Genomic DNA, 11,279 nt, shown 5'->3' on the forward strand with positions numbered 1-11,279 from the left:
ATCGGAATGATGGATACCAGCTGCACCCAATACATCCGGTTGGTACGATTCTTAACACCCAACGCCCTTTAGTTGCCAAGATCGCTACCAGTTGATGATGCCTGTTACGGAATTGAATTTCAAACGGATCTGTAAGCTGCCATATTGAAGAACCACCCGTAGAGCAAAGCAATCTCGCTTTGAATACTCAATTTACTTAAGCTACGTAATATCACATCTGGGAGCTATTTGTCAATGAAGAAAATCCATTTACTCTCACAACAAACCATATAATTAATGTATTAGATAAAAATTCGCCGCTAAAAGACAAATTTACATAGTTATTAAGGTCATTTAGCTTCACTTATCAATTTTTTAAATGCCCAAAAATTATTTCAGTTGGGCCTTGTTCATTCTGAGAAGAGAAATAACACTTTCTTCTTCTTCTTCTTCTTCTTCATTATAGCATCGCCATGTTATTCTACTTTAGATTAAATGAACAGTAGAGCGTGAAATATCTTTAATAATCCAAATAGGACTTTTATTATTTTATCATATAATTATTTTTTTCTTCTTTCAACATGTTACAAATAAGTATTTTCAATTTTTCAAATAGCCATTCATATAACGTAAATGTAAAATAAATATAGAAAATGGTAAGATGATCTTTTAAAAAAAATGTTTGTTAACTTCCAATATTTATGTGTCATACATAAAACTGGGAAGGGAAAAACAAGTAAAATTTCCTAATTAAGGACTTGCAAGTAGTTATCAGATCTCTTCAGTTTATTTTAAACTTTCATAGAAAATTGTATTTATTTTTATAGATTCAGTCCAAAAAAAACTGTATATATATATATATACATACAGTATATTTTTACATTTTTTTATATATAGTATATATATAGGCCTATATATACTTTCAAATTTATTCATTTAAATTAAGTGCTCTAGAATATATATACGGTATATTCTAGAGCACTGAATTTGTCTCAATATTATAGTTAGGCCTACATATGCAAATATATATTTAATTTTATGTAAATTATTATATTTTTGTTTAAAATATTAATGCAAAATACAGGCCAAAGTAGTGTAACGGAATAAGTTGAAAAGACTTTTCTGAATGTATATAGAATGATAGAAAATATGTCATAAAATATTTATTTATTTATTTATTTATTTAAGGTTACATTTTCATATTTATAATCGATAGTTACGTGGAATAGAATAAGATTTTACATCCATAAATCACCAGCATCCTTTTATGCAATTTTTTTTCCCCCGATTAAATTCGAAATTTTTCCTTGCTTTTATTTCCGAGACAACGAATATTCCGAGAAAATTATCAATAGTAATAATCATTAAAGTTTAAAATAAATCTGATTAGTGTCACGAGATAAGTAGTTTAAAGTATGAAGCGTTTGAAATATAAAAAATTACTAGAAACTAGAATTCGGGAACAAAGTTTACACTGTAATGGGTTAGGATTGCGAGCCGAATCAGGTATCATCAGAAAAGATAGTGACTGAGAAAGGGTCAGTTCGTTAACCCATTCTGACCCCGCGAATCAACAACAGTCCATCGGACGCGTGTCTTAACAGATAAACAAGTCCGCCTATGTTTTGTCTTCTACCTTGATATTCAAATAATATACTGGCAATTCACTCCGTATCTAATGGATGATGATTCTTACACTCGGTAAATTACCTATATCATTAATTACTGTTAGAAAAGAAAACAAAATACCGGAAGAGCTTGGCTTGGAGTGGAAGCAATCAAAGTGTATATCTTCTAACCATTTTATTTTCTTTCCTGTGTAAGTTTAGCTCTTGGTTATCGTTTTAGCGGTAACTAGTGGTTTTTCCACTTTGCCCCTACCGCGATATGGCGCCAATCTGACCGAGCGTTCACCGTCGGGTATTTAAAAAAAAAAGCGGGAAGTCTTTTGTCCTCGACCGCTCCCGTCAGAAATACTTAACCGAATTTAAGGTTGCTCATCCTTAACTCCTAGCTACTACCAGCGTGGGAGTCACACAAAAGTCCCGCGGATAAATAAAATCGTGATAAATATACTTTTTTTTTCTTTTCTTTCTAACCTTGCCTATTACCTATCAGAATTTGTTAAATTAATGATAATACATTTTCGAATTAGCTTAATTACGCATCCGAACGTATATTTTTTTGTTTTTTTTGTTTTTACATTTTATTGTATGAGTTAAGGATACTCCTAAAATTATAATATTGACTTCCGGGTAAATTCAAGTTTGTTAATAAAAAAAATAAAAAAAATGCATAAACATTCGTAAATGTTCCTCCTTATTTTGTTACCTTATCAAAATTTTCTATAGAAAAATGTTAGTAAACAAGGGTGGAGTTATTTATTATCGATTGATATGTTCGAGGGTTTATAACCTGTTAAAACTTCATAAAATTTTTCCTTAATAATAATCTTGAATTTGTTTTATGACTGAAATGTTGAAGATAATTTTCTTAACAGCTTACAAAGATATTCTTTAAATTATCAATAACGAAAATTACATCAGATGAAACTTAAAATATATACCCGCGCCTTCCTACAAATCTGTGTAAAGTTATTGATGAAATATTAAAGAAATTGAAAATTTCTTTATGAAATTCCGAATAAATTCGTGAAATTTTTTCACGAAAAAGCTTTTTACTCGATTGATTTATAATGAGGTAAATAATCTGCGAATCATTTATGGGATCAGCGCAAATCTAATCGATTCCATCTGAATTATGTTCGATCGAAAACAGTAGAATCTCAATTATCTTCTCGAGAAAACAAAATTGATGAGTGATACAGGGATAATTGAATTGTACACCTGATTTATCAGTCAACTTTTTCCTATAATTAATTTGAATAATCAGGGATATAATATGAATACAAATATTCTATTTAATGTTAGTAAAAGATTAGAAGAAAGAAGGGAATTAATTGGTGGAAATTAAAAAAAAATAAAATTAATTTATTGTTAATCAGTATGTTTATTTTTCAATTTTATATCGTATCAAATTAATTAAATTTAGAGAAGATTATATATTTAATTTAAACATTACTCAAATTTTACTATGATATTATTTATAAAATTCTAGGCATATTTATTTAATTAAAATTATAATAAATAGGCGATTTATTCGTTAATTTTTATGTATAAATTTTCGTTAATTACGATAGAAACATTCAAAAGTACGATAGAAAGTGTGTAAAATGGATCAGAAATCATTTTTATATTCTTTGCTTTCACGAAGAATAAATTTATAACGTAATTAATTTTTATAATAAATATATTTAATAATTTATAAACAAAAATATTAACAATTTAGGTTAATATATATATATATATATTTCAAATTATTTTATAAATTGGAGAAACGAAGTGAACGAATACAATTTTATTTATATACAATTTTTGTAAAGATATAAATTATTCTTTTTTATTACCAAGCTAAATTTAAATGAATAATATACATAATTGTAATTTATGTCTTTAAATAAAATCTATATGTTATTAGCGACCTAAATAATAAACTTATCCCAAATCAGACTCGTTACATAATTAAAAATTGTCATTAAATCATAAAAAATAATTTCTCATTTTTGTACAGATTATAGAAATATTTAATCTATTTTATTATTATTATTATTTTGAATACCATATTTAACGAAATAACATAGAAGATAATTTTCAAAACAATTTTAATTTATGTTAAATAATTATAATTTGTTATCAAAATCATCAATAAAATTATATATTTTATAATATTAATTTGTTTACATAATAAAAACTTAGAATAGATAAACATGTTTGTTTATTTAAATCATGGAGGGATTTAAAATCAGTATTAAAAATACAGTATTATACCTCATCATCATCTATTTTGCGTAGGTTTTAATGATTTTAGACTACTATTTAATCATTATTATTATTATTTTTTTATTTAATAATTAAAAACCACTTTTTAAAATTTAATATTCATAAATTATGTAAAGTTGAAAGTAAATGTCCAGTTTTAATATAAAATTCAAAGAAAATTTTCTAAATAAATCATTTTTATTTTTAAATATGACAATAGTAAATACCATTTCTAAGAAGTAATAAGAATCCGAAAGCAGAACAATAACAAAAGTTTTGCTAAAATAATAAATTTCAGTTGTAAATTAAAAAATAAAATGATTCATCTGAATAAAATTTCATTTCATATTTTAATAATAAAATATTTAAGAGAAACAGATTAAAATAAATACAATTTATCTGCGTTATCCTATAGACAAAAAAAGCAATTGACTGGGGCCCTCTGTTAATGGAAACCCCAGACAATTGCTCTTTTTGCTCATAGGATTACGAGCCATTGAATTTTTTCACAAAACCAATCTTTTATTAGAAAATATTCCTCCAAAATTCCCCGGAGAAAAATGCCTTAAGTCAACACTGTTCATGGGCCCCTAATTCTAATTCGCCTGGGCGCCGAGAAGCTATAATGCGCCACTGCTTACATCAGTCTTTTTTTTGATATAATAAAGTACGAAAAACGATACTTTTAGTACATTTTTCGAGTACAACGGCCGACATTATGCATTATTTTCTTTGATATCATATTCATCTTACATTTGTTGTACTGTTTAATTAAGTTTTATCATTTTATATATTACAAGTTAATATTTGTTTATATATTTTGTTTCCCCAATTTTATACGGATGTATCTAGTCGAAGGACCCTGTACGAATATTATTATTAAATAAATTAATAAATCATTTATTTATTATGAACATAAACATTGTAATATAAATTTATATCTATATAATTCTTTTCCCTTAAGATAGTAATATTTAACTAATTCTATTGAAATTATTATTATTATTTTACTCTTTTATCGATAAATACATTTTCTGGTGGAATAGTTTACTTTAACTCACTATAGATGCCATTATTGCTTCAATATTGCTTTATTTAGAAAATTAAACCTTATTTAAGAGTTTAAAACGATTATATAAATATCATATGTTTTAAATTTATAAACATTTAAGCTAATTGTTATGTCATGTTTTCTATGTTAAACATTTACGTAACATATGAAAATTATATAATAGATGATTCACAGCCAAATTCAAATAATGATACAGTAGTGAAGTCCAAGACTATAGCTTTATTTTGAAAATGTTAAATTGTTATAGACGAAAAGAATAAGGTTATTATTAGAAATCTTATAATAATAAGATCGTGTTTAATCCGTTATTCTTTCATTACAATAACAGAGTGAATCTAAAGAATCTTCTTTACCAAATAACATGTAGAAACTGTAGGTTAAGGGAAAAAGAGAAAAAGAATAAATTATTCAAAGACCAATTGTTTTGACTTGAACTAGGAATTATAATGTAGGTAACGCTTTTAAGGTTAAAGTTCATTCATTTACATTCGTTATAAAACATTTTGTCAAACGTTAAAAAAGTCCTTCCACTTTGTCCACGTTATGGCCATCTTTTGGGTTATACGTTAAACCGGTTAGAATAGGTATTTAAAACATTATTTAGTCGAAAATGAGTCAAATGAGGATTGTATTATAAACGAATAACGCTATGGTCATTAGTAATAAGTAAAGTTATAAAGAAAACATTACCTTTATCGATGTCTTGAAATTACTTATCGCTTCATCTATGTAATATCCAATGACTGGATCGATTTTGTGATTATCTATCGAGAATTTTGAAGGCTAAACTCTATATTATATTAAAAAAATCACAAATGAACTTCGCAAAATATTTTATTATTTAAATATGATTTATTTCTTTTCTATAATAATAAATACTTTTCCTAATATTCGCTAAATTTAATAAAATATATACATTTTAACAACGGATATATTGTACGTTATGTGCTGTCATCTGGTGGTTCAAACAAGAATAAATTTTATTCTAATGCAACCCAATTTAAATTTTTATATCTTTTATTACAAAAAACAAATTAAATTTTTGTATATTTTTATAAATATATATATTATTTTATTTTTAACTTTAAATTAAGCGAAAGTTTTATATTCAGAATTACATGTTCAGATTTATAAATGTATTCACTTTGTATAAAGATTTTTAATATAAAGTTTTTAAAAAAATGTTCTGTTTTATTCTGTATCGTACTTTATATTATAAAAAATGAGAAGAGCATTTATATTTATGTTTTATGTTTTTTTTTTGTTATTTAACATTTACATAAAGATTATTCAATAAAATCAGCTTATTAATGATGTTGATGTTAGTCTTCTTGTAGCAAGTCTAAAGTTTTTTCTGGTTTTTGTAGAAAGTCAAAGCCTTATTTTTATTTGTTCTGATATTCTTTTCTCATATACTCATTTGTATCGACCGAATTCTTTATTATTATCGATTCTTTAATACCGAGAACTTTGAATCTTTTTTAGCAATAGTAAATTCTCTTATAAAAAGTAAGGAAAATAAACAAAATATTAGACAATTTTTTTTTTAAAAGAAATAAAATAGCATAGACTTATTTTTTTGTATGTGCTTTATATTTATTCTTAGCATAGATTATTGTATCGTTAAGATCTGAATAATGGTAGTAGTGACATTAATAGATAGTCAACGCTTTGTTAAAATATATGGATCAGATTAAAATTCGATAAAATAAATTCAAATTTGATTAATAGAAATGCTTCTGATTAATTTGAAAATGTAAACGTCAATGCCATTGATATACTTACAACCATTAATTAACAATCATTGGGTTTCAGGTCACACAATTCAGATGACGGAATAAATAATCTCATTAAAATCTAATGATAGGCAAAGATATAATTAACAGCATCACCTATAAGGTCAATTGATATCTGCTTTTGGTTCATTGGCAACGTCTTTTATAAATCCTTGCTAAATAGTAATTAACGATGGATAATGGGTGTTAATGAGAATCTTTATTCGCAATTTTTTGAAGGTTTAATTAACTTTATATAAAGTCTTTGAATTATAACTTTCAATTATATTGTCATTGTAGTAATCATAAAGAGAATTATTTTAAAATATTTTTTTATATTTACTAAAAAAATATAATCTACAAATTTTAAACAATATTTATATTTGTCTTTTGAACACCTTTTTCCTTTGATAAAGTGAAATTTTATGTTGTTCAAGAAGGAAATTATTCATTCCTTACTTCATACAATAAACACTTTCTGATCATAAGTACAGTTATATATAAGTTATATATATATATATATTTCTGTTTATATTTAGCATTGCCTTAAAAGGAAAATAAATCGATTACTAATATTTATATAGTACCCTGTTACAAAGTAAGTAGTTATTATTCATGAAATCAGCAATATTTGCATTTATTGCTTTATAAAGTAAGGGACTTCTTGCAAATCGGCAATATAATTATGCATCCATTTGCCTCCTCTTTGTATTCGTCCACAGTTATCTTGCCACATACCTGGAGGAAGATAAACATCTCTAACAGTTTTAGCAGCTTCTAAAATTGGTGCAACAATTATTTTATCTCCGATTACAAATTCGGAATCGATACGATGCGCGTTATAATCGTGTGGAGCCAACCACCAAAGTGGACGGATTAAAGGCACTCCAGTAGCTAAAGATTCCTTTAATGCATTTTTCATTACAGGAAGAACTTCGTCTTTTCTTTTTTGTAACAGTGTTTTTGCAATTTTAACTACTACTTCGTCGAAATCTGCCGGATGGATCGAAAATTGAACCACGGGCATAAAAATTGCTAGTTGCATCCATCTTAAATATAATTCTCTATCCAAGCATGTGCCATTAGTTCCAATGGGAATATCACCACCAATAGAACCAGGATTAATGACCGAATATCCCATTAAGCTTAAAGTTAAAACAGAAGGAATGATGGACCGTAGTCCTGTATGCGAATCCCAAGTACAAGTACGTGGTAACAGAGAAATATATGCTGGAATATTTTCGGTTTCAAAGCCAATATCCGTTCCCATTATTTGGCTAATTTCTTTTGCATGATTTAAATATCTGTGGATAAAGTGATCTGGGTTAACAAAAAATTGATGAAACTTGTAATTTCTAGGATGAAATGATGTTAGTCCACCAGTAAAGAAAAATCCAGTGATACCATAATTTGATTTTAGCTTCTCTAGACGGGTTAAAAACCACTTAGCCGATGAATCTTTGGTAAAATCTATGATGGCACATAATTTATTTTGCCAACGTGTAAGGAGAGGAGCTCGATTTTGAGAATCAGAAATAAAATATTGCTCATCAGACCAACGAATAAATGAGGATGATTCTAAACAGATATATGGATGAATTGATAAAAGAACTTTAAACGTTTTCATGTGAAGAAGAGTAAAAAATGCATGTAATTCACCAAAACTTTCTTTGAAAGCCAAATCGCCATATTTAGCTTGCCACTTAATATCAATTAACATAAAATTATTTATAAATTCTTGAAAATGCTCTAAATTCTTACTGGCATACTTTATAATAGATTCGTGACTAAGTGGCACACCAAGTTTCGGTGAAGGAAACCATATAGTGTTATTGATATATGTTTCCATATTAGTCGTATTTTCGGGAAATTTGTAATATTTCTTCAATATACCTTGATGTACTAGATTTATTGATGGTGCAACACAAATCATATAATGAAGTTGAGGTAAGGCACCATCTCGGTGGTAATATGGAAAGCCATCATATTTAGCTTCCAGACATAAATTTTCATTGCCGCTATTGTTAATGCTGACATATAAAGGTATATCTGGTTGTGTTCTTATAGCAACTCCCTTTGATGATAACCAATATCTTTGCAGCACAGAACCAAAACTTCCTTTAACAGCGTCTCCAGTTACAAATGGTTTAGACTCTCCCGAAAATCCAATTAGTGGCCATGTTATCTTCTTTGTATTACCTATTCCATACCAATTAGATTGGCTCATGTCTATACAGTCTTTAAGCTTTGTTTCCGGGTTTAAACTCTCCCAATGGAAATCGTAACAAGTTATATTTACGTCATCGTGTATCTTTTTAATTCTCAATCGAGCTCTATACATCCATTCTAGACATATTGCAGAATCATGCGCCTTTTTACAGTTATAAGGATGTAAATCATTTGGTATTTCGGTTCCCAAATTACTTTCAATTATAACTTTTTCGTTTTTGAGTAAACTAAACTTTTTATCTAATTCGTGAAATTTTATATTTTTCATTACTAATTGACGTTTTCTTTTTTCATATTCGTGACGACCGTAAGCCACTAATACCACAATACAGCAGAATAATGCTAACAACACAACCTTGAATCTAAATTCAGGTTTTTTGCTTTTCTGTACAACGGCGATTACTCGGGTACTCTAAATAAAAACAATCGTGAAGGAAATCTTTAAAATATTATCAACAGTATAGCAGCAAAAAAAGAAGAAGAAGAAGAAGAAAAAAAAAGAAACTTACTCGTGCATGCAAATTTTGTTTCATACGACTGCGTTTAGACGATCTCCTCTCTCGACTTCTTCTCCATGTCGAATCTGCAATATTCAATTTTAAAGCAGTTCGAACTTTTCTTCTCGGAACTGGAGTAGAAACTGGAGACTCTTGTGGTGTAGTAGGCTGTGATGATTGGGCAACCGAATCTAAGGATCCTGTACTACTAAAAGAAGATCTCCCTGATCTTACTGTTCCTGTATCTGTGTTTTGTGAAGCAGTTTCTAGAGAGGTCAAATCGTCTGAGCTAGCGATTGTACTAAGATCGCCTTGTCTGTCTAAAGAATAAAGAATATATATATATAAATCTATATATATATATATGTGTGTATAAAAAATTTACAATTGTTAAAAATAAATAAATAAATAAATAAATATAGTATAGGCAATATCTAAATTTATATATAAGAAATAACTTAACTTATATACTTTATATTATTACATGTATATAATAAAATAGAGTATAGCACAACTTAATTTTCTATTACTTTTAGAAACTTTATAATCTGAAAATTTTATTTTAAATTTGTAATTAAATATTTAAAAGTCTAAAGGGTATTTCATAAATAATTATTCTGTTATATATTTATCGAATTTCTGCCCAATTTGTTTTTCAAAGTATTAATTACCATCTAATAATTTTGTATTAATAAACAAAAATATTTTAAAACATATTTTCGTAAAATTAATTAAATATAATTTATAAAAATATTATTTTGACAATTATCAATGAAGTGGTACAATATTTAATGACGAAGAAGATACGATACATTAACTTATCGTTTATTGGCGGCACTATAAAAGTAGATAGGCTAATCAAACAAACTGGTAGAAAGGTTTAAAGATCATATCACAAGTGTATATATTCTGCAGTAAAGTCGTGTCCTATTTATTAACCATTAAATATTTTCTGATTTAATTTAATTTAACTCCAGCAACCTGTTTTAATGGCTCTTTTACATTGTATCGATACCCCATACCGATTATTCATCGCGTGTCTCTTACATAACTAATTTCCGAAATTTTGTTTAATACTTAACTTAATTAAAAGTATAACAGAAACTATTTTACAACATAGAAATAATTATTTTAATTACACACCATTTAAAATACGTGAAACCATAATAATAAATTAATAATCAGAGTTTTCTTCAAATGTATAAAATATACTTTAATTAAATTTTATTGCTTAAAGTTATACATACTTCTACTACTGACTACAGTACTAGTTAAATGCCATTCGTCTCCTTCTCCCCCTTCGCTAGGCACTGAATAAAAAATTGGCATCAAAGGCAACGAACGTAGCTCTTCTTCTTCATCTTTCTGATGAGCGTAGGATTTCCATCTGCCATCCATTTTCGTTGTTATTTTGGTTTTAGGCAAATAATGAAATAATTATGCCGGTATTATCTCTCTTTACATTTGTTTGCTAGCGACAATATCAGTAAAATTTATCTTTGCAACGAGATAAGAATTTGACGTCGTTATGAATTTATAAGTGGCGAGATAGTAGCAACTTATAAATGCTACTTCATATGAATTTAATATAATAAGTATGCTAATTTTATAAAGTTCAATTTAATACTTGTAAAACTTAATTTTATTATAATTTAATAATATTTTTTTAGAATAAAAGTTATAAGGTGTATCATTTTTTAAAACAATATTTTAAAAACTCAGACTATATTTTCTTATAATTAATAATTATGATATTATTTCAAATATATTTTAGATAGTAATTTTTTCACGATTCTATAAATAGAACAACAGATGGCAGCACTAAATAATTGACTTATTTTTTATTATT

The 11,279-nt window shown here is 26.8% G+C and overlaps 1 protein-coding gene across 1 annotated transcript; it reads right to left on the reverse strand.

Moving 5' to 3' along the window:
• Positions 1 to 7,251: 7,251 nt before the first annotated feature.
• On the reverse strand, positions 7,252 to 10,828 carry LOC136975209 (myogenesis-regulating glycosidase-like). Its single transcript, XM_067270245.1, has 3 exons — positions 10,678 to 10,828; positions 9,443 to 9,750; positions 7,252 to 9,345 (listed from the first exon to the last, which is right to left on the reverse strand). The coding sequence occupies exons 1-3, from the start codon at positions 10,826 to 10,828 to the stop codon at positions 7,342 to 7,344; spliced, it is 2,463 nt and encodes an 820-aa protein (XP_067126346.1). The 3' UTR covers positions 7,252 to 7,341.
• Between the last annotated feature and the right edge of the window lie 451 nt (positions 10,829 to 11,279).

Source organism: Centruroides vittatus, unplaced genomic scaffold (assembly GCF_030686945.1).
Source record: "Centruroides vittatus isolate TY-2023 unplaced genomic scaffold, ASM3068694v2 contig_364, whole genome shotgun sequence".
Lineage (NCBI taxonomy): Eukaryota > Metazoa > Arthropoda > Arachnida > Scorpiones > Buthidae > Centruroides > Centruroides vittatus.

Bases quoted from the DNA above. Each gene is read 5' to 3' on its own strand.
- LOC136975209 (XM_067270245.1), bottom strand. From the start codon at position 10,828: ATGGATGGCAGATGGAAATCCTACGCTCATCAGAAAGATGAAGAAGAA. The intron at 9,751-10,677 runs GTATGTATAACT...TTTATTCTTTAG, and splicing joins TACTGTAGTCAGTAGTAGAA to ACAGACAAGGCGATCTTAGT. The intron at 9,346-9,442 runs GTAAGTTTCTTT...GTTTTTATTTAG, and splicing joins AACAAAATTTGCATGCACGA to AGTACCCGAGTAATCGCCGT.